General features: G+C 45.3%; 2 protein-coding genes across 5 annotated transcripts in view; one reads left to right on the top strand and one right to left on the bottom strand.

Annotated features, from left to right (window-relative positions):
* Positions 1-918, top strand: part of LOC115798765 (collagen alpha-1(XVII) chain-like) — a 43021-nt gene extending 42103 nt beyond the window's left edge. For all 4 annotated transcript variants that reach the window (XM_030755830.1, XM_030755937.1, XM_030755901.1 and 1 more), the window contains one exon: positions 565-918. In XM_030755830.1, the coding sequence (XP_030611690.1) occupies positions 565-614 (50 nt within the window). In that variant the 3' untranslated portion in view covers positions 615-918. The remainder of the gene's footprint in view (positions 1-564) is intronic.
* LOC115799049 (serine/threonine-protein kinase 10-like) lies at positions 906-23748 on the bottom strand. Its single transcript, XM_030756022.1, has 18 exons — positions 22754-23748; positions 19870-20034; positions 16080-16128; positions 15681-15830; positions 14313-14385; positions 12749-12943; positions 10733-10814; positions 9826-9957; positions 8569-9303; positions 8355-8485; positions 8104-8227; positions 6902-7081; positions 5131-5260; positions 4251-4375; positions 3375-3566; positions 3176-3301; positions 2681-2794; positions 906-2527 (listed from the first exon to the last, which is right to left on the bottom strand). The coding sequence occupies exons 1-18, from the start codon at positions 22901-22903 to the stop codon at positions 2381-2383; spliced, it is 3000 nt and encodes a 999-aa protein (XP_030611882.1). The 5' UTR covers positions 22904-23748; the 3' UTR covers positions 906-2380.
* Between the last annotated feature and the right edge of the window lie 275 nt (positions 23749-24023).

The following is a 24023-nucleotide window of genomic DNA, read 5'->3' as shown; positions in this document are numbered from 1 at the left end:
AAGTCTCAGGCTGACAGGTTTTAGCAGTTAGGCTTGAACCTGAGGGATGCTGCATGCCCACAGAGCAGCAAACTGTCATATATAAAAGATGGCTGTAGCTGCTGTGTTGTCACCGACTGGTTTTGGACTCTGCCTAATTCCAGAATGCACTGTTTTAAAAATGAAGCCATTAGCATGCTTTTTAATGTGGTTTATTTGGCAATTTTAAAATGCATTAGTGGGGCTTTTCAGCAGGAGCTTCATTTTCCTTCCCCGGAGGTTCCTGATTGTTTGCAACCACAAGAGTTGCCCCCTGTTGGCCATTAGAGAGACTGCAGGTTTAAGGCACTTCAGCTAATGTCAGCTGCTCCATCGTCACAGCAGGTGGCTCCAAATTTTATTTGGCAGATTTTTATGTAAGATACTCTTCCTGACACATCTGCTGGAATAAAACCAGCAACCTTTTGCTTAGGCGAATGTGTGTTTAAGGCACTTCTGCACCGAACCCACAGCTTCAAGAATGATTTTCTTTCAGTGACTTCACGGTTGTGAAAGCTTTTATTTGAAGGTTTTGTGCCATTTCAGGAGAATTTGCAGTGATGACTAAACGGAGGAGGAGGAACGCTGGTGTTTGACAGCTGAGCAGAAACCCGTGTTACGCTTGGTAAAATGAACTGAAACACATTTTCTACTGTAAATGTGATCTTTTATTATGAACAGTACCCACATGTGAAATCAGGGATGTTGTATTGAATTAGCTGGTGTGTGTTCAGGTGTATCTGCAGCCTTTTGTTTTGTGGGACTGAATGTGTTTACCATTTTATTTTTATATCTGTGGGCATCAGATGGAGTATTTTATATGCAAATGTTTTTTAGAGCTTGAGTTTTATTATTTGGACCAAAATCAAGAACGAAGCAGCACTGTGTTGGAGAGAAAACCGTTTATTTACAGCAGGATGAGAATCAACCTTCTAAAAACTATACATGTATTAAAAATGCATAATGATTTTGATATGCGTGTTTTAATCAACATTCAGAACCAGAGTTTTGTAATTGTGTGTTTGTGGATGATCAGCTCTCATGTATAAATAGCTACTGAGGAAGTTTTGTAAAAGGTGCACAGCACTCCTTCATCAACAGATATTAAATACCTCTGACTAACTCACAACAGCCAATCAAAAACACAGAGAAAACAAGATGCTCAAATGAACCAATCAGAGGTGGAGATGGCCTAAACCAGTCAGGCCCATTTAGTTTGTTTCTGTATTACATCAGCCTGAATAATAATAAAAACCACTAAGAGCAAATGTTGTGTTTTCATTGGATACAAAGCTGTAACCATTAATAAGGTTCAGAAAGCCTTTGAAGCTACATGGGGATCTCTACTGAGGCTAAAACAGCATCAGAGTCAGAGGAGGCGAATCAGAGCCGTGACGGAAAAAAACGCTTCGATTTCAATTTGGCTGAGCTCCCATTTAAGATCATCTGCTCGTGCACCTCGGGACTATTTTCTGCTAAGCTTCTGTTTTTACACCTCTCCCCCTCGTGTGTGTGTGTGTGTGTGTACACAAACGGTGAAATCGGTCTGACACAGAAGTCAGAGTTCAGTCCAAGTGGTCAGAGCGGGACTTCCAGTGAGTGTTTCCTGGAAATAACCCAGAGGAGCACGGCGATGACCCTGAAGGGAAGCGCAAACTTTTTTAGACCTGTTCTTTAACTTTCTGTTCACCTTGTACAGAGTGCAGCATCATCATCGTCATCTTCAGCTGCTTCTTTGTAGTTGTAAATTTGCTTAGAAACTCCATCCTTACATCGTTCTTCATCCCTGAATAAGATTCCTGCACAGACACGACTGACAACATCAAACCGTCTGTAAATGCTTTGTTTCTGTGCGACGTCCTCGGGGTCTCCACACCTCCTCAGACTGAAGGCATCCTGCAGAAAAAGCCCTGAAACGCTGCATCGGATCACGAGCTACGGTTCTAGCACACAGATTATATCATCAGTCCTTTAACAGGAGCGTCCTCTTATCTGAGGTACATTCTACTTTATGATCACTTCTAAATGATATTTACTGATCGTATTTATCCAAACCGCCTCAGTGCACAAGTCTAAATGAGAAAAACGTCAAGCAGCAAATAAAATTATTTAAATTTAAAAGCTGAAAATCTGCTACAGGCACTGGATTCTTAGAAAAATACTTGAGAGGAAGGCTGGACCGAGAGCTTCCTCACTTTAGTGGTTCTGAACCGTCCTTCGAACGGATTCTGATAGAAAACACAAGGGCAGAAGGTCGTCTGTGAAAAGCCTCCGACAGCTGTCAGAGGACGAAGGCAAGCAGGCTTTGTGTCTTCATCGGGGAGTGTGCGTTCATTCGTCTGTGTGTGCACATCGGTGTCCTCTAGAAGCCAGTGGACTGGACGCTGGGGATCGGGTAGAACTTGGAGATGCGGGTCTGGGTGGAGGGGTTAAGGCACTCCGACTCGCCGCTCATCTTGAAGAACACCTCCTGCTCCTGCAGCTTTCTGGCGAACTCCTCCTCCAGGGCCTGCAGAACACACATGAAAATGTTTCCTCGGGAGCTTTATGTAATGAATTTGGCTCACATGGCTCCAGAAAGAGTCCAGTCTGTTGTGAAGCAGCTGACATTTCAGTGTTCTGCTCCTGAGCTCTGAGACTCCGCTGGTTCCTGGGACGTTACCTTCTTCCTGGGTCGCAGCTTCTCCCTCCACTCCTTCAGCTCCAGGCTGTGCTCTTCGTCCAGCTCCTTCAGCTTCTGGGTCTCATGTTCGATCAGCAGGTGGCACTTCTCGTTCTGAAACACACACAGTGAGTTACTCTGGTTTAGTGCAGAGGTTCCCAAAGGGTGGGCCGGCGCCCCCTGGTGGGCTGTGAAGGTAAATGTATTTATTTCTATAAAAAGTGAATTCAAACCAATAACAGGAGGCGGTTAGTTTGTGACATTACTCTGAACTAAATTTACTGCTCATGTATTGAAGTCTGTGTCCCTGGATATGGATATGACTGGGTAGCATTAGCAGTTTATAGCCTGTGTTGTTTTTTGAGTCACATTTTCAAGGAAATCCATCACTTTAATGGGAATGAAGACAGGTTTCTAGCCTGGGGGGGGGGGGGTTCTGGTTTTTAAGGGGGCCGCAGCAGTCTTGACTGCTTTAGTGTGATTCGTGAAGCTGACCTGCAGCTGCTGCAGCTCTCGGATGTTGGTGTCACACTGGAGCTGCAGGTCTCTCATCTGGTTTTCATGCTTCTGCTGTTGGTGGAGCCTCTCATTCTTCTGCCTCTTCTCTTCCTGAGCTGCGAACTGGAGACGCAGTAATTAGTGAAAGGCTGTAATGCTTTGAAGGAACATTTCACCCTCCAACCCGACCTCTCACCTGTTTGACCTTCTCCCTCTCCTGCTCGGGGGTGATGACGGCTCCGGTGATGCGAAGGCTCTTCTTGAACATGGCCATGCGGGTTTTGGCCTCGCTGCGCTGAATCTTGGGGAGCCGGGCTCTCTCCTGCGTCTGCTTGTTCTTCATCTCCTCGATCAGACGCTGGTTGTAGCGCTGCATCTGCTCCATCTCCTGTACGAGGGACACACACCTGTTAATGTGCTCAACACAGAGAGGCGAAGGAAAATATTCACACGTTCAGATGAAAAAAAACACAAACCGAATAACAAGAATCTGAAAACGAGGAGACCACAAAGAAACGTTTTATGCATTTTTCAGTATATTTGGCTGAAAATGATCCAGGAAACACGAACAAGCGGAGACGATCTGTGGAGCAGAAACATTTCTTTGAACGTGTTCAAATTGAATTCATAATTCAGGATGCAGCAGAGCACTTAAACCCACTCGCTGTTTGGTGCAGCTCGAGCCGATCTAAGGAGAGTCAACGAGGTCTGAATGTGCTGCGGGATTATGAATGTTTGGCTCTGGTGAGTAAATCAGTGGGTGGTCTCTGAGGTGTCTGCTGGAGGCCGACTTTACACTGAAGAACAATCAGCCTAATCAGGGCCTAATTAGCAACCAGATAACTGTCCGCCACCACCTCCACCTCTTTTATTCATTTCTGCTTTTCATTTTAACATCCAGAAATTCATCTGCACTTCATTAATGACTGCATGTAGACTTGGATGTAGTTTCTCTGGACTTAAATGAACAAAGACCAAATGACTCGAGTCCAGTTTTCAGGCCTTCCTTTCAAAGCTCAGAGTACCTCTAAGGTTCACTAACTAATGCTCAGCAGCACCATCCACGCTGTACCTTCTCGTGCCTCTTCAGCAGCTGATGTCTCTGCATGAAGTACTGGTCTTTGAGCTGCTGTTTGAGTAGCTGGTGTTTCTCCTGCAGATGGCGCTCTTCCAGCTCCCACATGGCAGCCTCCCGAGCTGTACGCAGACACACAGAGAACAAAAGACAAAGCTGAGCGAGTGCAGAGAAGCATTCACAGGCTGACAGGAGCTAAAGACCTGCAGCTGCAGGCAGGGCTCCTAACCCCAACTTTACTAATGAGGTTTTGAACTACCTCAGAATTTCTGTTGGCAGTCAAAGCTCTTTATGAGCTCCTGCATTTCTGAGAAGTGTTGTTTGTGAAGCTCCTGGAATATCAAGCATGGGATTAAATCCCAGGCTGCAGAGTGGCTCTGAGTCTTTGTGCCCTGAGGTGAAAACACCTGACACGTGGCAGCGTTACCTGAGTCGACTTTACTGCATGGGACGGTGACAGCAAAGCAGAAAACAGGTAACGGTTCTATTTACGGCTGCAGGTATCAGCCGGTATCACCAAATACTGCAGAGTTTCAGTCAGAGGGAGTTCCAGTTTTTCTGTTGTTAGAAAATGTTTAGTATCCATTTTATTAGATTCAGTGCAGTTTGAGTCGTTTTGTTATAATATAGGAGTATTACAGGTATTACAGGACGCTGTGCAGATGACTCAGACAAATGCCACCAGATGCTAACAGCATCGTGCTGCATTTTTATTTTAGTTTGTTTAGTTCATGAGAAATGTACACATGCACAGTGTCTAACCCCGTCTCTGCTTCTGTACCCTTACAAATATTAATTTTAATAAAATCCATCCTACAGGAGGAGAATCATTATTGTTTTTACCTGACGGGACAGTGAACGTCGTTTTTTGGTTTACCTCTGAGGAGCTGCTGCTTGTGGTTGAGGCAGTCTCTCTCGATGGTGGCGAGCTCATGTTTGTGCTGCTGGATGATCTTCTTCAGGGCGCTGTCCAGATCCTGCTGCTGCTTCTGGAGAAACTCCTGCTCCTGGATGGGGAGATTAGAAATGACGTGAGCAAATCGCAGAGCCGTCATTATCCCAACGCCTCAGATGATTTATATAACACACAGCAGCTTTTTCTACAGAGAGCAGGAGGGCGCCTCACGTCCTGCCACAAACACCTACACAGGAGTCCACACACTGTGTGTGTGTCTATGTCTGTGTGTGTGTGTGTCCCCAGGCTTTCTGCCAAGTCAGGCTAAGCATGGCTTGAACTGATGAACCAGACAGTTGCTGCTGTCCTTAAAGAGCGTTTCACCTGCTCGTCACTCACATTAATCTGGCCCACTTGGCCCGCAGAAACAGGAGAGATGATCTTTATCTCCAGGATGGAGACGTGCTTTCAACTTCCAAATAAGAACCCAAGGGATCTAAAATGAGCAGCATTTAGTGGTTCTCTTAGAGAACAATGCTGCTGTGAGACACAGAATGTACTGCAGTTCATACTGAGCATCTGAGATCAGTTATTAATTATCATTAGTTTTTTGTTCTCAGTTCAATTTGATTGAGCTTGTTATTGTTAAATATTATTCTGTTAGGACCAAGATGAAACACAGTTTCCTGTGTATTTAGTTTTTTACACACACATCATTTCATCAGTTCTAGTTTTGGATATTTCCAGCTGAAGGTACTTTTTCTATTTAATAGTTCTTCTTAGGCGTACTCAGAGCCAAAAACTGCAGTTCCTCTTACGGCCACTTAGAGCCCAAAGTCTGCCCTGAATAACGATTCACACACTTTGGTGATGGTCATGAGCTCTGTGACTGCTAGCTTCACTAACCGGGAGGGGGGGGGGGTCATTTTTATCACTAAGTAGCAGGTACCTGTGTCTGTGCACCTGTACAGTTCAGGTTAGCTTCTGGCTCCAAAAAAATGTGGAGAGCGGCCGAACCCCTCCCTGCTGCTGTGCAAATATTACTGCACTAACACAAAACCAACACTTTGGCCTTTCAGTCATTTCATCACATTCAGATGATTTTGCTCATTTTGGAAGATTTTTATCCTTTTTTTAAATACAGGAATTTCCATCTTTATAGTTTCAGCTGAGCTTTAGTTCACTCGTGTAAGAGGAGAAGTGATGAAAGTCCAGAAAAGACTGCGAGAAGAGCAAAAGTGAAAGTTGTGTTTTAAAGGTCAGAATCTGACACACACAGGTCGCACTTACCCCCCACACACACTCTGAGCCCATGGTGGGCACTGCAACAAATATTGAATGAATGCGTGTTTCAAAAGTTCAAACTCCACAGCAAACGGAGCCGTCGGTACCGCCTCTGACGGCGCTCGGATAATATAATATCTTCTTTAATGCATTTCACGACAGTGTTTGTCACATGCTTCCTGTTTGCCCTGCACCAGTGTGGCCACGAGGAGCACAAGGAAATAAAATTAGACAAAAGCTGTGGATAGATTAGGACCAGATGAGAAAGTAAATGAGAAGTGGCAGCATAGACCGATTTAACCCTCACCAAGGTAAACGGAGCTTATGCAAACTCTTATAAGGCAGATCAGAGAGGGGTATGTGTCTGTGTGAGAGAGTCCAAATAAGCTACTATAAATAGAAAGCTATCCCATCCTTCTGGTGGCTACACATGGGTGGGGGCGGTGAAAGGAAAGGAGATGTGTCTAACCTCTTTCTTGCGGTTCTTCAGCACGTTCTGGTACTTGGAGAGCTCTTTGTCCTGCTCGGCTTTAATGCGTTTGGCCTCGTCTCTGAGCCGGCTGGTGTGCTCCTGCTCCAGCCTCTCGATGGTCTGCTTCTGCTGCCGCTCCAGGTTCTCCACCTCCTGGTCGTACTGTCGCTTCTTACTCTGGAGGACAGACGGGAAGAAGTCACATCAGTTACTGTGAATGATCAGTGATGAGGTAGCTTAGTGTGCAAAGTGGCTCAGAACAAGCTGCACATATTAAAGATGAAAAAGTATTCGCTCGTCTGCCTTCACACACACATGAACCTGAGTAACATCCATTCTTAATCCATAGGGTTTAATATGATGTGGGCCCACCCTCTGCAGCTATAACAGCTACAAAGGCCACATGAAGGTTGGAGGTCTGTAGTGATTGACTCTGCAGAAAGTTGGTGACCTCTGTGCACTATGACCCTCAGCATCCTCTGACCCCACTCTGTGATGTTACGTGGCCTACCACTTCATGGCTGAGCTGCAGTCATTCCCAATCACTTCCACTTTGTTATAATCCCACTAACAGCTGACTGTGGAATATTTAGCAGTGACTGGACTTGTTGCACAGGTATCATCCTATCACGGTACCACGCTGGGATTCACTGAGCTCCTGAGAGCGACCCATTCTTTCACTGATGTTTGTAGAAGTGGTCTGCATGCTGAGGTGCTGGTTTATACACCTGTGGAAGTGACTGGAACACCTGGATCCAATGATTTGGATGGTGAGTGAAGACTTTTGGTAATATAGTGCATATTACTTTGGACTTCAAAAAATTACACATCCCTGACCAGTTCACAGAGTTTCTAATAAATTGTACACAGCTCTGAAAGAGGATGCAGGTTATCAGGGCAAAACAACATGTCTGCATGCACGACTGTAGGTACGAGGCTGTTAAACAGTAAAGGGCTCTGACACCTCTGGCTTAAATAGCAGAACAAACACTCATGCAGAAAATCCTTCTTCTTAATGGAAAACTCATCAGTGGGTTTGGTAAGATGAGGTAAAATAAGGTTTTAAGGTGTTTAAGGAACAGGTGTTAAAGAGCGTGAGGTCACAGCTTTTCTTCCGGAAAGAGAAAGGTCAAATTTGTTGGACTAACTACAGAAACAGGTTGTTGTCTGAACTGAGCACGTCAGCCTCACAGACTCACTGTGGTCTCCTGCTCGAAGCGCCGGTAGATCTGTTCCTTCTGCTGCTGCAGCTTGTTGCTGAGCTGCTGTTGGGCCCTCTGCTCCTCTTTCTGCAGGAGACGCAGCTCCCTCAGCTCCTGCCGCCTGGAGAGGATGGGGGGGTTAATCACATGTAGTTTTTTGCATAAAGCAGGTCACAGTGGCAGTTTAATATGACACAGCTGGGTTGTGCTCTAAGCTTCCTGTATGACTCATTTTCATATTTGCCTACCTGAGGAATCTCATCTCCTCGTTCTTGGTGTCATTGTCTGTGATGATCTTCGATGTAGTGACACTAACTTCCACTCCATCCACAATGAATTTGCGAGTCTTTTTCAGCGTTTTCTTCTGCCGCCTGGTGTCCTGAAAGACACCAGAGGAGAGTTTACAGATGCCTCTCTGACATCTTTCTTCGTACATTTGAGTGTATGGACTGTATATATTACCTGTATGGAAACGGAGCCAGCCTCTTTTGCTTTGGACAAAAAGCTTGAGATGGACAGATTCAGGTCTATGCTGCTGTTATCTGCAGCTGAGCTGCTTCCAGAATCCGATTCTTTCTCTTTGTCATCCTTCGCTCTGTCTGGCACCATCTTCTCATCCTTCTCCGTGGGCTTCTCTCCATGCTCCTCCTTCAGGACAGCGTTATCTTGATCCGGTAGTGTCAAAGTCACTTTTAGATGCTTGTACTGATCTTCCTCCTCCTTGTCCTCCTCTGCTGGAGTGTTTGCTTCCTCTGTGATGGGTGTCTTTTCCTCCTGAGGAACCTCAGTGACCTCTGAGCACTCTTCATCCTCAGCTGTGTCCACCTCCTTTTCATCCTCCACAGCTAGTTCCAGTTGCTGCATTTCCTTAGCAGGTGCCTCTGGTTCAGACTCCGGCTCTGGTGGGGTGACATCAGGCAGTGGAACTTCTGGAACTACTTCTTCCACTGGCTCCTCTTCATCCTTAACTGGAGCATTTGAAACCTCCTCTGCAGGCTCTTCAGCAGCAGGAGAAGGAGGTTCCTCTACAAAGCTGGTGTCCACCACGTGGTTGGCCATGGGGAGCTCAGCAGGTGCGGGCACAGGCAGAATTGGCTCCGCCTTCTCAGGGACCGATTCCAAGGTGGAGGGAGAGAGGGGGATCTTCTCATCCTCAGAACTGGCAACGCTAACATCAGATGGAGCGCGTTTATGACCCTAAAGAAGAAGAAAAGGAAGAAATGAAGATCAGTTACTGATGAGAGCACTCACTGTAGCCGTTCTTCCTGTTTAAACTGTGCAGCAGAATCCTTGTTTAAGAATCTGGGCTGTGTTAGACAAAGCTTTGTGTGTAACACAGCCAGGGTTTCCCTGTAATCCATGGCAGAGGGATTAATACTGGAATGAAGACCTTTGAAAAATACTCACTGTGTCTGACTCAAGTCCAAGCTGAGCTTCAGAGTTTTACACAAGACTGCAGATTCTGTTCCCACTGGCATTAAAGTTTACATGTACACATGAAACGGGTTTTATGTATTCTTATCCTTCAAGTCATTTACAAAAACACGTTCATGAAAGCTGCAGATTAATAACTGAAATTAAAAATAGCCATAAGTTAAGAAGTGAAACTGCTGCTCACACCTGCAAACAAGGGTTCAATAATTTCAACGGCCGGCACATTCTGCTTCTAAAATGTTGAAACTCCAGCATAAATCCTGGTTTCAGTAAATGTCTTCTCACCAGATGTGCTTCTGTCTCTTCCTCCTCTTCTTCCTCTTTGTGCTCTTCGATCTCCTCGGTGACCTCAGCCTTTGCCTCGGCTATCAGCTCCCTCAGCGGCTTACTGTCCGTCACACTGGACACGAATGAATGCTGTTCATGAGAGAAAGAAAAACAGCATGACAGGATATAAAGACTTTATTTACACTGTAGAAACACAGTGCAGGGAGCATGCTGTGGAAAACTCCCCATTTTAACTGCTTGAAGACAGACGGCTAATCCCACAGAGACCGAGATATAAACTGTTCACAGTACATCAAAACAAATGCACTTTAAACAGGAAGTATTTCAGTGTACGCTTTTTATCCCTCTTCTTTCTTGGGGTCTGACCACACGATGAATGAATAGATAGCAAGCTTCTTGAAACTACAAACACTACAGCTTACCTTCTTCGGGTTAGAAATCTGCTGCACATATTCGATTGCTGGCCTGAGAATATGCAGCTTCTTCGATATCAAAACCTTCATTGGTGGCAGACCGCTATTTTGTATTTTTAAGCCCATTGAGCTCTCTGCCTGCACAGAACAAGTGTGCTACAGTATTCCTGTGTGTGTACGAGCGTGTCCTCTCTGCGAGTAAGTGGCTCAGACTCGGCCGAGCACCTTAAACCCTTTGGAAAAAGAAAAGCCTGCCCTGCTGACGTCAGCTCGAGCACACAGGGATGAGCGTCAGCCTTGCTGGGACAGACGGTTCAGTCCCTGAAGCCGAGCGGGTAAACAGATGTCGTCTAGCTCACGCTCTAATGGCAGGTGGTGCGTGGATAGAGGCTGGGGAGGGCCGCAACATTTAGGTGCACAGGTGTGGGGCTTAAGGAAAAGGTAACAAGTGTTCAGGGGTTTAGTTGGAGAGATGTTTGAAACAAAGGTACCTGCAGAAGCTGCATGGCACCCCATCTGTTGTCAACATTCTTGTCCAGGCACCGCTTCAGGAAATCACTAAATTCTGGGGACCTGAAAGGTAGAAGGCACAAGTAAGGTCACTGTGATCTCACAAAGTCATGCAAGGTAAATGCAAATTATGAAAAACCAAGCAACGTCTGCAGGGGATCCAAAATGATGAAATGGGGACGTGTCGAGCACTGCGGTTCCACTTAAGGCCTCATAGACTCCGATGTTACAATGTCCACATTTACAGCAGAAATAAACATGTTTACAGCCTGATACAAAGATCCTTTTGGTCTCTATGAATCGGTTCACACTTGATAGAAACTCTATGGTTGTGGGTTTTTTGTGGACTTAGCTGATGAGTCTGATACACTAATTAGCAGGTTTGTGTATCCATCTGTTGTATCAGAACAGTTTATGGATTTCGCTGACAATTCACCATCTGGATCAAATATGGTCACTCCTAGTACAATGTCTGTGATGCTGCCTTCTGGTAGTGCAGTCCCCTCGGTTCTGACTACCTTCCCTCTCTTTGTTACCATCTGACTGCACTTCTCCAGTCTGAATGACATTCTGATGTCACTGCTGTCGATCCGTGTGGATCAGTGAATCGATGTCTCGCTCCCTCCTGGCAGACAGCTTGATGTCATCCATGTAGAGGAGGTGGCTGATGTTTGCTCTATTCTGTAGGCAGTTCTTGGCATTCCAGGATCCATGTATGAGGCACTGAGTCGTAGACTTTCTTGTAATCAATCCAGACGGTGCTCAGGTTGGTCAGTCTGCTCTTACAGTCTCGAGTGACTGCTCTATCTACCAGTAGCTGGTGTTTCTGCCAGTTCCTTTCTGGGCCCCGCTCATGTTTTGAGCCATATGCCTGTTCATCTTAGCTGCTATGATACCTGACAGGAGCGTCCACGTTGTGCTGAGGCAGATTATTGGCTGGTATTTGTGGATCCTTGGGGATCAGGACTGTCCGGCTTTCAGTCAGCTATTCCAGGTGCTTCTTAGCCTTTAGCAGCTGGTTCATGTGTGCTGCCAGGCGCTGATGGAGTGCAGTTAGCTTCTTTAGCCAGTAGGTGTGTATCATGTCAGTGCCTGGTGCTGTCCAGGTCTTCATATGAGACTCTTTCCTGGATGTCTGCCACTGTGATGGTCACTGGATCCTGTTCAGGTAGGTTGCTGTGGTCTGCTCTTAGATCCACTAACCACTCAGCATTGGTGTTGTGTGATTTCTCCTTCTCCCTCTCTTCCTCCAGCCTTGGTGGGGGTGCTGTTCCCCTGCCACTGACAGTATACTTTTTTTTATTTAACCTTTATTTATACAGGTAGTCCCATTGAGACTCAGTGTCTCATTTGCAAGAGAGACCTGTTTACCTTGGATGGTTCAGTGGAGAACATCTGGTTTATTCTCCTGGCTTCTGTCTCTCTGGTACACCTCTGTAGATGGTTAGCCAAGGCTGAGAGTCTTAGCCTGGCACTCTCTCTAAGGCCTCAGGAATGGACAGCCTGTTGTAGTTCTTAGGGACCCCTTTCTTCATCACACCTTTCTGCAGCTCTGAGAGCTGACCGACTTCCCTCCATGCTGCCCTGACTTTAGCCTCTAGTCGTCTTTTCCATGGAGGGTACCGCTCTTTGTAGCTGTTCATCTTATATCCAAACATCTCCAGGATCACTGTTGCTGTGGTGCAGATCAGCTGGTTGGTTTCAGTGATGGTTTAAGTAGGGATTGTCCGTAGTGCTGCACTCACATTTAGGCTTTCAGAATTTCTACTTCTTCATAATGAATTAATTTTCTTTAATTAATTTATAAAATGTAAATGACTGAAGCAAGTATATCAGTTCCAAATGAGTCGTTTGTCTCTTTGAGTACTTTATGATCCTTATCAGCCCAAAATAAATAATACAAATATATCAATAATACACTATGTGATTTGCAGCTAGCTTATCACCACTCTAAGCACCAGCCCCGAGGCAGCTTCCTCAGCATCGCTGTGACTCACCAGCGTGATGGCTGCATCAGCGCTGGAGGATCGGACTTGGCTATTTTCAGCAGAACTCTCATCGGGTTCATCTCGTGATTTGGAGGCTCAATTTGTGCCAGCTCGATCAAAGTGACCCCAAGAGACCAGATATCAGCCTTGTAGTCATATGGACGGTCTTTGGACGTCTCACACATCACCACCTCCGGAGCCATCCTAGAAGAAGACATGTTTGAAAATAAGCACAGACAGGGAATCTGATAATCAATAATAAAGGCAAAGATGGGAACTACTCTGCCCTCAAACAGCCAAGCTTTTCTGGAAATCTAAGTTTGGGCTGGAAAACTTGCCCCCCACCCCCCCTTCCTCAACGGAAAAACTCATGTTAGTGACTACAGTGAGCAGTTAAAACTAAATGCTCCTTCTTACTAAATACATTCTTTGTTTAAAACTATACAAATACATTTTAAGACCTGAGATTTCGTGGAGTGAATTCTGTATTGACACAGACGTGAGCTCTCTGTAGTACTTCGATCAAGAAAAAACAGTAAGCACGGTTGAAGTACTTTTCCCTCCTTTGTTACTGAATCTTGTAGATGTGTCAGATTTAAAAAGGAGGCTCGTGCAGGAATCAGTGGTTCAGTCAGGGAAGTGTGTGACGCTGATCTGAGGAAACCCTGCATGTTTCCACACTCACTGAAATGGCAGCCTCGGTGCTGCCTCCAACTGGGAATCAGTGCTCTCAGGTACAAACTGATGTACTCACATTTATATAATAACACTAACATGACACAAAGTGCTTAACAAGAAGTCACACTTTACGCATTCATTATTCTCTACACTTCAAGCACTTTATCCACCTCGTATCCACGGCCAATTAGAATCATCAATTAACCTAACGTCTTTGTTGGAGGAGGCCACTGTGCCACCCTGTCCCTGTTCCAGATCCTGTGTGCCTCTGACCTCTGTATGTCTGCTGCTCCTCATGTGCACAACATGCAATCACTGCCACGCTGTTTCACAGTTTTAAACTTGGCCTTTGACAGAGCAGCAGGCGCCCGTGTCTGCAGGAAGCTGGGTGAATGTGACAGGAACACAGACGGCTGTCCCGACAGCGTCACCGCTGCTTTGTGAAAAACACACCGACATGGCCGGTACAGTTTCACAGTTTCTGTTTCCTGCTGGATCTCAAATCCATTTGACCTGGAACAGCCTTAGTGTATGCAAAAATCAGTATCACCTGTACAACACAAAGTATTTTCATGTTCATGTTTTGGGTCACGATGACATTTAAGGGTATTTTTGCTGCTGTCAAATGTCAAAATGGCTCAAATGTGACATGCGAGGGTTAAAGACATTTTCTTGTGATTGACCTCATTTAGATGAGGGGCACAAAAATAGCCTAAGGAAGAAAAAACTGCCTGAACACTGCAGGGCTCCAGTTTGAACTGCTTATTGTGGAGAAATGAGAAATTTTCTTCTTGCACTTTCCCCCTTTGTTGGTGTGGATGTGAGTGCATTTTTCCAGGCTTCTAAATAACCGGCTGGAAGTTTGGGTAGTATTTTTGTTTTACATTCCACTCACCAGTAAGGCGTCCCGATGAAAGAGTCTCTCCTCTGCAGCGTTTTGGTGTTCTTGGCAGACACGCCGAAGTCCGCTGGAAGTCATGTGATTCAAGCAAAACCAGAAATTAGCCAGAGGAACATGGCTGTCACCTATTTTCCAAATGCAGCCACAAAGACCGAAGGTTCAAAATGGAGAACTGTTCCTCTGAGAGGCTCAATCACTACTTTCATCTGGGCATGACCTGAACACAGCATAAAACAGCATTATACTGGTGCATTTGAAGGCATCATTCTTTATATCATGAGTGAGTCACGCTCATCAGCATCCCAGCAGGCGGAGGCACAGGCGCCCCTGTGTGTGCGTTATGTCACCAGACAAAATGCTGGCTGTGTGTTTCCCCGGTGACTCATCTCCCTTTAAGTAAGCTTCGGTGCTGCGTGTGCTGAGGATGCTGGCCCAGATGCAGATCAGCACCACCAAACAATCGCTGCTGTTACAAGTTCATGTAATGAAGTCTGTAATCATCGTGCTGCAGTGACCGTTTGAGTCACACTTCATTTCATCACACACACAGCCTGTGAGTTATGTAACATCAAGAGTGTGAAAGCAGCAGGCACAGTCTTTACTGTAGAACAGCATCTTTGCACACACCTTCCCATTAGTGTGTATGTGGTGTGTCCTGACTGATGTGCATGGGTGTTTACGGTGTTTATGGTGTACATGTGTACATAGCTGACCTTTGGTTTGCAGCCAAACTCCATTGAGAAGTCAAGAAGGCTCAGAACAGTCCGATCCCTGACAAATTCATCTTGTTCACCATAAGAACAAATTAAAGTGTTCGAGTCCAGGAGTACGACTCCACGGTCATGAAAACATGTGAACGTGTCAGCCAGCCATTGAGCATATTACTGATGTCAGCATGACATGATGGGCCCAAACACACCTTCCTAATGTGGGAGCCAACCTATAGGACCACTCCCTGCATCATCATCATCAATAAGACCAAAAAGATTAATAAAAACTTTTTTTTTTTTTTTAAATCAGAAGATATTGAACTGTTGGAACATCTGGAGGGAGACACATCAGCATTAGCACGAAAAAAAATACGTGAGTAAAACTGCAGTTTTTCCTAACACACAATGACTCAACAAACAGGCTCATCTGCATCAGCAGACTGTGAACTCACGGTTTTTCCAAAGTGTACAAGGTCAGATTATTTTAAGGCAACGCCTCACCCACGTTCTTAGGTTTCACCTTCTACTTGTGTTTTTGTTAGAGCACAGTCTTCTGCACCCCTCCTACCACAAGACACTCATGAACAAACTGGGGGGGTCTGAGTCTTGGACATTGTGTACTTTCTGCTGTTAACAGCTGGATTTCACTTACCCAGCTTGACGTCACCATCCAGTGTGAGAAGGATGTTGCCGGCTTTCAGGTCTCTGTGGATGATTTTGTTTTCGTGGAGGTAGACGAGCGCCTGCAGAGTCTGCCTACACACCACCCTGATCTGAGGCTCTGTCAGAGGTCTCTCCAGCTCTGTGGGGAAAGGGTGAGGGGTCACAAAAACACACTTGGAAATTCCTCACACATTAATGTAACTTAATCATAGGTGGTAATGAGGGCTACGCTACATTTAGTGTCTTGGAGAAGAAGACTGTAACATGTGGGTGGTCTGCTAAGGAACATTTGAAGTTTAAACCATGTTAAGCCATGTGAGTTTAAGCCATGTGAGCAGTTTTCTTTGTGATGTTGTAACCTGTGTGCAATGTGGGAATGCTGACTCACCAAGCATAACAGCATCCACAGCCCCTCCTGCACAGAACTCGATGAGTATCTGCCAACAAGAGGAAAGAAAAGTGAGTGTGAACACATGTATTTGTTTATGTAAAGCACAGTGCACTGCATCAAAGCTGTCTTTATTTCATGCTGAGAGGTCTGTGCTGCAGAACACACCTAAAACACAGGGCAGTGGAGGTCATTCATGAGGCAACAGTGCTCTGGTTGAACGTTTAAAATCTAGTGAGGCTCTGGAAGCTTCTCATCAGCTATTGGTACAGAACGTACAACCGGGGGTGGGGGTGGGGTAGGGGTCCCCTGTCGGTACTGACCGAATGTACCGAACAACCAGGGTAGCGATCTGTTCTGGCAGCTAACTGCTGAAATTCTCAGCCTGACGTGCAGGCAGTCAGCTGCTGGCTATGACCCTGTGAAGTGAACCTCTAATCAAGATTAAGGCATCAGTCACAGCCCAGAAGACCATTTGGTGACCCTCAGGGAACAACATGAGTGGTTGCTGGTTGTTGCTGGGTGAAATCAGTGGCAAAGAGGCCGTCACACCAAAAACCTCCTCGTGATTGCATTTGTTGCTAGCACGTTGCTGCGGGTTCATGTGGTTTGCATGGAAGACATCGACTCTTCTGCAGACACTCTCTAAGTAACCACAAGCTGCAGTGAAACTTGAAAAAAGTGTGACACAAACTAGAACCACAGAATAGTCACCTTCAAAGTAAAAGTTGTGCTTTATCCTTGAAAGCAATAAAAGGTGCAGCTTTTGCTTTGGAGGCACAGAGTCTCCATTTCTGGTTTACGTCCCACTTTTCGTAGTTGTGATTCTGCTTGGCGAGCAGTTTGCAAGTGTTTGCAGACAAGTTGGTGTCTTCCAAGCAAATTACAGGCACCCACGGCAACCTGCTAGCAATCAAAGCAATCGCCTCTTTGTGATCAATTTCAGTAACTAGTAACTACCAGCAATCCTGAAACAGGCCCAACACGGTTCTGGCTCAGGCTTCCACGTTCTTGCCTCCCTTTCAGTTTGCTCGGGGCCACGTCAGTCCTAGTTTATGGTCACCTTTTCACCAATCTCTCACCACCACATGAGCTGAAGCTGGTATTTCCTTCAACATGTTTTCACTGGTTCACTTTGATCTTCTGACAATCTCCTTCTAAAGGCTGATTGTACATTAACAGCTTTACTTGCAGCTCTTTTGCCCAATGACAAGATATAAGATATAACATGTAATATAAGGCACTGCTTCATATGTTCAGGTTCTTTTTGAAAAAAAATAAAGATTCATGGCAATTTTAATCTAATACATAAAAATTAAAGCTAAATAAATAACCTTGCATTTACTGTGAATGATTTTTTCAGAAACACTGGAACATACACTAAAAGTTGGCTGAGACCAGTCTGAGAATGAACTTCCCCTCGTCCTGCATGAATGAAACACTGAGCTCTTAAAGGCATTTAGGAGCTTTGCGTATGGCTCTGATGTAAGAGGATTGGCCCAGTTGGGGCCACATTGTGGAAAGGGTTCACACAGCTGTTAGCTAGCCTGCTTGCTAGCCATGTTTCCAGACCGTATTCTGCTAATAGCATTAAGTGTGGACACAGAGGCACAGGTAGCAGTGAGGATGATGATGTGCAGCAGTTAAGACAAAGCATCTGGAGTGTCTTTAGTGAGCTTAAACATGAGCTCAGCCATGTGGCGTGACGTTCACTCACACTACTGAGATTTCAGAACATTTGGCTGAACGTCACACCCCCAGAAGAGGAAGTAAAGCTGAACTTCTGCAATTTTGGGAACCACTGAGAAACTACTTGTGGTTGATCCGTTGGTTATGGCTCAAACTTTTCACACAGGGTCAGCCTGAGTTTAAAATGGAAACGCTTTCGGGAAGTACAGATGAAAAAAAAGTCTGGTTTGTAACTTATAGTTTGAATGGCCTTCAAAGATTCAGCTGAGCTTTTTCAAGACTGCTCCACTTCCTGAAACAAAGGCCATACAGGCACACAATGCCTCCAGTCTCAGAGCGGTCTTGCGCGCTCACACACACGGTTCTCGTGTTTCTCTGTAGGCGTGCTGTTGTTTTAGTGGCTCCAATGCTGTACAATGGTCCTCACAGTCTGGCGGCGGGCAGAGAGGAACCGTGGGCCAGGGCTGAGGCTTCCTCTCCTATTTGTTTATTTGACACATACATGAACGTGTGAAGAGCTATGCAGCCACATACTTTCTAATCCATTCATGTGGCACAGAGAGGGAGGATGTGATCTCACCTCCAAGCTCTGGAAGGGGCGCAGAAATGAAATTGGAGCTTCGGAAATGTTCGGTTTAAACGGCATGGTGAAAGAAACAAAGGTCAGCAGGTGACACCGACTTACAATTAAGCGAGTCACCTGCCACCTAATCCTGGGTTAATGTGTGATGAAGCTTTTCATCTCCAGCTCATGTTTGTGTGAATGTGACAGCTGTTCAGCACCTGACAGACATCAGCCTCCATCGGGCTGCGCTCTCTATTCACAAGACAAAAGGAAGAAAAAGGGCAGCGTGCTCATATGTACAGGTGAGCACGAGCATCTATAAAGGCCCAACAGTCCTTTTAAATGTCAGTGTAGACTCACAGGAATCGAGCCCTGTCCTGTTTTAAGTCAGACATGCTTTAGCTGTTTTTATAAGTATACATTTTTAAATTTCAGGCAGAGTGGCAAACAGCCCTTCCCCATCCACAGTGACCCTTTAATTGGCTTAAAAATACCCTGAATTCATAGTTTTCCTGTGATGTCATATGCTTACAGAAACACTTACTTACAGGACAAAATAAACACAGTCGTTCAATCAAAGGCAGTCACTGCGTTTGTTAGCGTACGGCCATATAAATAAGCACAGAGAACAAACTGTGCCAGTCCCTCCACAGCAGCTCAGGGGATGTGTCTGAATAGACCTCACAGCCACAATAGCTGCAGGGTCACTGAATGAATTCTCTAAATACTAAGGAAAGGTGCTTCAGGGGGTCCTTTATTACCTCCTTTAGCAGATATACTGGAGCATCCGTTTATAAAAAGGAAAGGAGATAATACCACACTATTATCCATTCATGGAAACACGTGATTCATGACACAAGTGACTGAGATCATCATACAAATCACTGCAGTGTTTCAGTGCTTGCTGTAAAGTTGTGGCTTTGCTCTCTATAAAGAGCTTTAAGTGAGGTGGTGTTTAGTGCAACTCCCCCTACCTCCTCCTCATAAATAATGATATATTTTTAAATATGTTAGCTGGCATACTGAGTACTTGGTCATGTGGATAACATTAACAATCCCTGTGGATCTGCTGTCAGCCCACCAGCATTAACATCAGTCCATAGATGAGGTTCAATGCTGTGAAATTAAACTAGTTTTCTCCACAGAGGAGCAGCAGCACTTTCGTTATAAAACATCTTCCAAACACACATCTGTGTTACATAAATGGCTATGGAGAAAACAAAGGCACTAAAAATGAGCTCATATCAAAAGCGTTTGGATTATAAACTGGTATGATGATTAACAGCAGTGAAAGCTGCTAGTTCCTGCTGTTCGTGTGAACTTTGTCCACGCATTTTGATAAGAATACTACAGCACTGACAGTATGCAAGAATACTGCAGAATACTGCAGAGTTTGGGCTCCATAAACCTGTGAGTACTCCAGTGTGATATCTGGACTGCTCTGATTTGTGATTTTGCAGGAAGCTTTGTGTTGGAACCATAATCCCCCTCATTAGGCAGCCATACACTGATCACACAGCTCATCTTTCTACTCACCCACAGTTTGCCCTCGTAATAGAAAGCATCGAGCAGTTTGACAATGTTTTGGTGGTCACAGGAGGCCAGGATGTCAATCTCCACCATGTAGTCCTCCAGCTCCTCCTCAGTCTTTGTGTCAATAACTTTGGCTGCAGCGAGGACACCTGTCTGCTTGTTCTGAGCCTGTAAGATGAAAATATTTTTACGAATTATGCAGATAAATGACTTTCTACTCCTCTAGACACACATCCAGTACGCAGGAGGTCAAAGGTGATTTATATTGGATGTGAAGTGATCTTGACCCTAGACCGCCATCAGATGGGTCGACACCCAACAAACGGACGCTCTGCTTGGCTGCAGGTCTGAACGTGTCAGCAGAACATGTGACACGTTTCGCTGAAGCGGGAATTCCTGTTTGTTTTGGCTTCTCTGCAGAAAAGAAGCTCTCAGTGAAGTTGCTCCTGTGATGAGGGCTGCAGCTATGGCAGCTCGATTATGGAAAAAATCATAATCATGATTTTTTAACACGATTCCTCACTGACTCTGTAAACACGGCATTTATTACACTTAAAGAAGAGCGACTACTTTGAAATCTAGTGCACTTCTACAATCTCTTGCAAATAAATACTAAATTGAAAATAAAATACAGAATATATAAATAAAATATAAAAATACACTATAAATGAAACACAAGTAATAAATAAATAGATAAATAAATAGAAAGGTGATGGACTAGTTCTTATATAGCGCTTTTCTACTCAGTCAGAGCACTCAAAGCACTTACACAACATGTTTTAACATTCACCCATGCACTCCCATTCATACAAGCACTTCCATGTTTTGCTAAGCTAAGTGCTTTTAATTAACTATCATTCACACACATTCATACTCCGACAGGACGGTCGGAGAGCAACTTGGGGTTAAGTATCTTGCCCAAGGATACATTGGCATGTAGCCTGGAGTAACCAGGAATCGAACCGCTGACCTTCCGATCAGTGGGTGACCTGCTCTACCTACTGAGCTACAGCCACCCCATGCCACTGATCACGACTAATAATACTAGACAAAAATAGGACCAAGTTATTCAGACCAAATAAATTTGGTCACTTTTTAGTGTCACAACACACGACAGACCTGCACGTGCGTTCAAAGGTTTGGTGTTAACGTCGGGACGTGAGTAAACGGTTTCCGGGGGGCGGAGCGCTCAGGCTCCGGTGCGGTGCTAATTATACCTGCGCAGCGAATATTGGTAGGTCCATCTCCCTGCTGTCCCTTGCTAATCATACCCCGTGATTGGTAGGGTCATAACGGACGTTATTTGATATTCTCCGGAGGTACAGGTCAGGTTACGGATTTCCCGCTCGATAACTAACAGTAATTAACACATAATACACCCGCACAAGGGCCGCAAAGACTCAAGGCTGCAGCATAAATCAGGGCTAAGAGGATACGGAGCTCACTGTGACAAAATCATTTTAATAACAATCGTTTTTTGTCGATTACGCTGTTTTTGTGATCGATGCAACCATTCCCGGTGACCTGAGCAGGTTCCACTTCCAGCCAAACATAACCCCCTGCAATGTACTGCTCCACACTGCAGATGCAGTTTGTACTGCTCAGTGAACAGAGTGGGGGGTGCTGCCCTGTGACGGCCCAAAGCCCATAAACACAACGCTGCAATTTACTCTTTGTGGATCCCTGGAGCGCAGCACAAACTTGTCCTGCCGGTTATTCGATTCGTCTTTCAACAAAAAATAAACCAGTAACTAATCTGATCATTTAGGATTTTAATTGATCAAAAAGCCCCACATTGATGCTTCTGAACTGTGAAAATTTAATACTTTTCAGCTTGATTCATTTACTTTTCTCAAAACCATACAATATTAGAGAAGGAATCCCAACAATCAGACAACCCTCTACTTTTAACAGGAAAGACCTCCAACAGAACCGGGGTCAGGGAGGGGAGGGGACTCTTTGGCCTTTAAAAGTGGATAATATTAAATTTGTCAGAATCAGTGTGTATGAGATCAAACTAATGAAAAATAAGAGTGGGAGAGACTGTGACTCTGCTGTGACAGTGTTGACAAATTACAAACAAATCAAGTGATTCCCAAATTATCCCTGCCAATTCCTGTAAAAGGGGAAGATTCATGGTAGGGAATTTACAATTAAAAATATCACAACAACACATAGAAATATACAGCTGAGGTCAAAATAACTGTTAAAAGGCTTGAATGAACGGTTGGTGTTGTGCACATGAGCCTTGCTGGTGCAATTCTGGAAAACTAGAAACCCGGGACTGAATGTGCAAGAAGATTAGGCTTAACGTAAGCATGATACACTGGCCTGAAGTCTTGGGTAAGTCCAACTATTTAAAAGTCTCCATATATAGGATCTGGCAACAAAGGGTGCAAACATAATATACAGACTTCCTGGTGTTGGACTCCAGCCCTGCTGTATGATAACATTTACTGTCAGTCATGCAAATGAGGGTGTCTGAGTCCAGCTAGGATCCAATCAAACCCCCATCATCCATCAGCCAACACCAGCATGTCTGCACGGTTAGGGGGGCATAGCGGCAGGTGTATGGGGCAGGTATAGGGGCGGGTGTAAGGGGAGCAGGTGTATGGGCAGGTATAGGGGCGGGTGTAAGGGGAGCAGGTGTATGGGCAGGTATGGGACGGGTATAAGGGGGGCAGATATAAGGGCGGTGTAGGAGGGGCAGGTGTATGGGCAGGTATATGGGCGTGTAGGAGGGGCAGGTGTGGGGGCGGGTTTAGGGGGGGCAAGTAGGGGGTCAGAAATGACTGAGGTGACACTGCTGGTAGGCTGGCCTCTGGAGTTAATCGGAGCAGGGAGGACAGAAGGCACTCCAAATTAAGGTGGATGAAACAATGCCTACCTTGAAGACTTTCCCAAAGGCTCCATCTCCCAGTTCGCCGATGATCTCCCATATCTCCTCCGGGTTTTCATCCCTGCGGACGTGCTCGTATTGTTTCTTCTTCTTCTCCGCTCCCAGTTTGAAGATTTTTCGGAAATTAAAAAACGACATCGTGTTTTAATTCAGCTGTAAAGTTCATGAAGCAGTTCAGCTTTAACAGAAGTGTGCGTTCCGTCTTTGGCTTTTCGTGTGTGCCATTAGTTATGAAAGCTTTTCTAACAGTTGGATCAGACCTAGCTTAGCCTCTGACACTGTTCTGGACAGTTCACCGAAACGCGCTCTCGGACACCATGGGTCATTGTTAACGCCTGAAAATGCTGAAGGAGAACCTCGACGTCTTCTAGTGTTTAAAGTCCGCCCAAAGAAGACTTTATTTTAGAGCAAAGTAGTAAGTGCAACGGGAGGCTCGTCGTTGTTCCAACTCCTGGCGACCCGCTGGCCCGACAGCCCGCGGGGCTCTTTCTTCCACGAAAAGACAAAAAAAAAAAAAACACGGGGAAGGAGTCCTTAAAAATAACCGAGTCGCTTTCCACGGAGTAATTCATTAGTTTTCATCAGGATAAAAAAAAAACCTGTACAGTTGGTCCGTGTATTATCGTTCGCTAAAACGGTTAAAAACAGTCCTCTGTCTCCGGTGTGGGACGGGTTTGGTATTGTAGCGGATTTAGTGTCGGTGCGCGTACACGAGTGCGCGCGGCCGCAGTCTTTTCTTTCCCTGCTCCTCGTGCCTGACAGTTGGCGCGAGGGTTTCGGTCTCGTGCTGCCCTCGTCTGTTCGAGAGATCGAGCGCAGCTCGCGGTGAACCTTCACGCGCTCTATTCCCACCCCAAAAACAGCGGACGCACCTGTGTTACTGCCCCACGCACCTGTGTTACTCCCCCACGCACCTGTGTTACTCCCTCGCTGTGGCGATATTGCGTTCAACGGTCTCGGTAGTTTCTATAAACAGAACAGTCAGGGGGTCTTTGTGTTCCTGGAACTACGTTTCCCATAAGCCACTGCGCAACATAGACGCGCCGAATGAACAGAAGGCCATAAAATAAATAAAATAAAATATTTAGTTTTACACACAGAAATGCTGCTGCCGTCGTTTCTTAAATACGTTTCACCTACATACATATCTACAGAAACTTTCAATTAGTATTTAAGAAAAGTTATAAAATCAATAAAGGTCACGTGACAGAAAGACCGCTGAAGTTTTTTTTAAACAACTTTATTCAAAAATAATCAA

The sequence above is a fragment of the Archocentrus centrarchus genome, chromosome 1, assembly GCF_007364275.1.
Source record: "Archocentrus centrarchus isolate MPI-CPG fArcCen1 chromosome 1, fArcCen1, whole genome shotgun sequence".
NCBI classification, from domain to species: domain Eukaryota; kingdom Metazoa; phylum Chordata; class Actinopteri; order Cichliformes; family Cichlidae; genus Archocentrus; species Archocentrus centrarchus.
This window is presented reverse-complemented; position numbering and strand designations above follow the sequence as displayed.

Coding starts and splice junctions, on each gene's coding strand:
- LOC115799049 (XM_030756022.1), bottom strand. CDS start 22,903: ATGTCGTTTTTTAATTTCCGAAAAATCTTCAAACTGGGAGCGGAGAAG. Junction 20,035..22,753: donor CCTTTGGGAAAGTCTTCAAG/GTAGGCATTGTT, acceptor TTCATCTTACAG/GCTCAGAACAAGCAGACAGG. Junction 15,831..16,079: donor TGTGGATGCTGTTATGCTTG/GTGAGTCAGCAT, acceptor CTTTCCCCACAG/AGCTGGAGAGACCTCTGACA.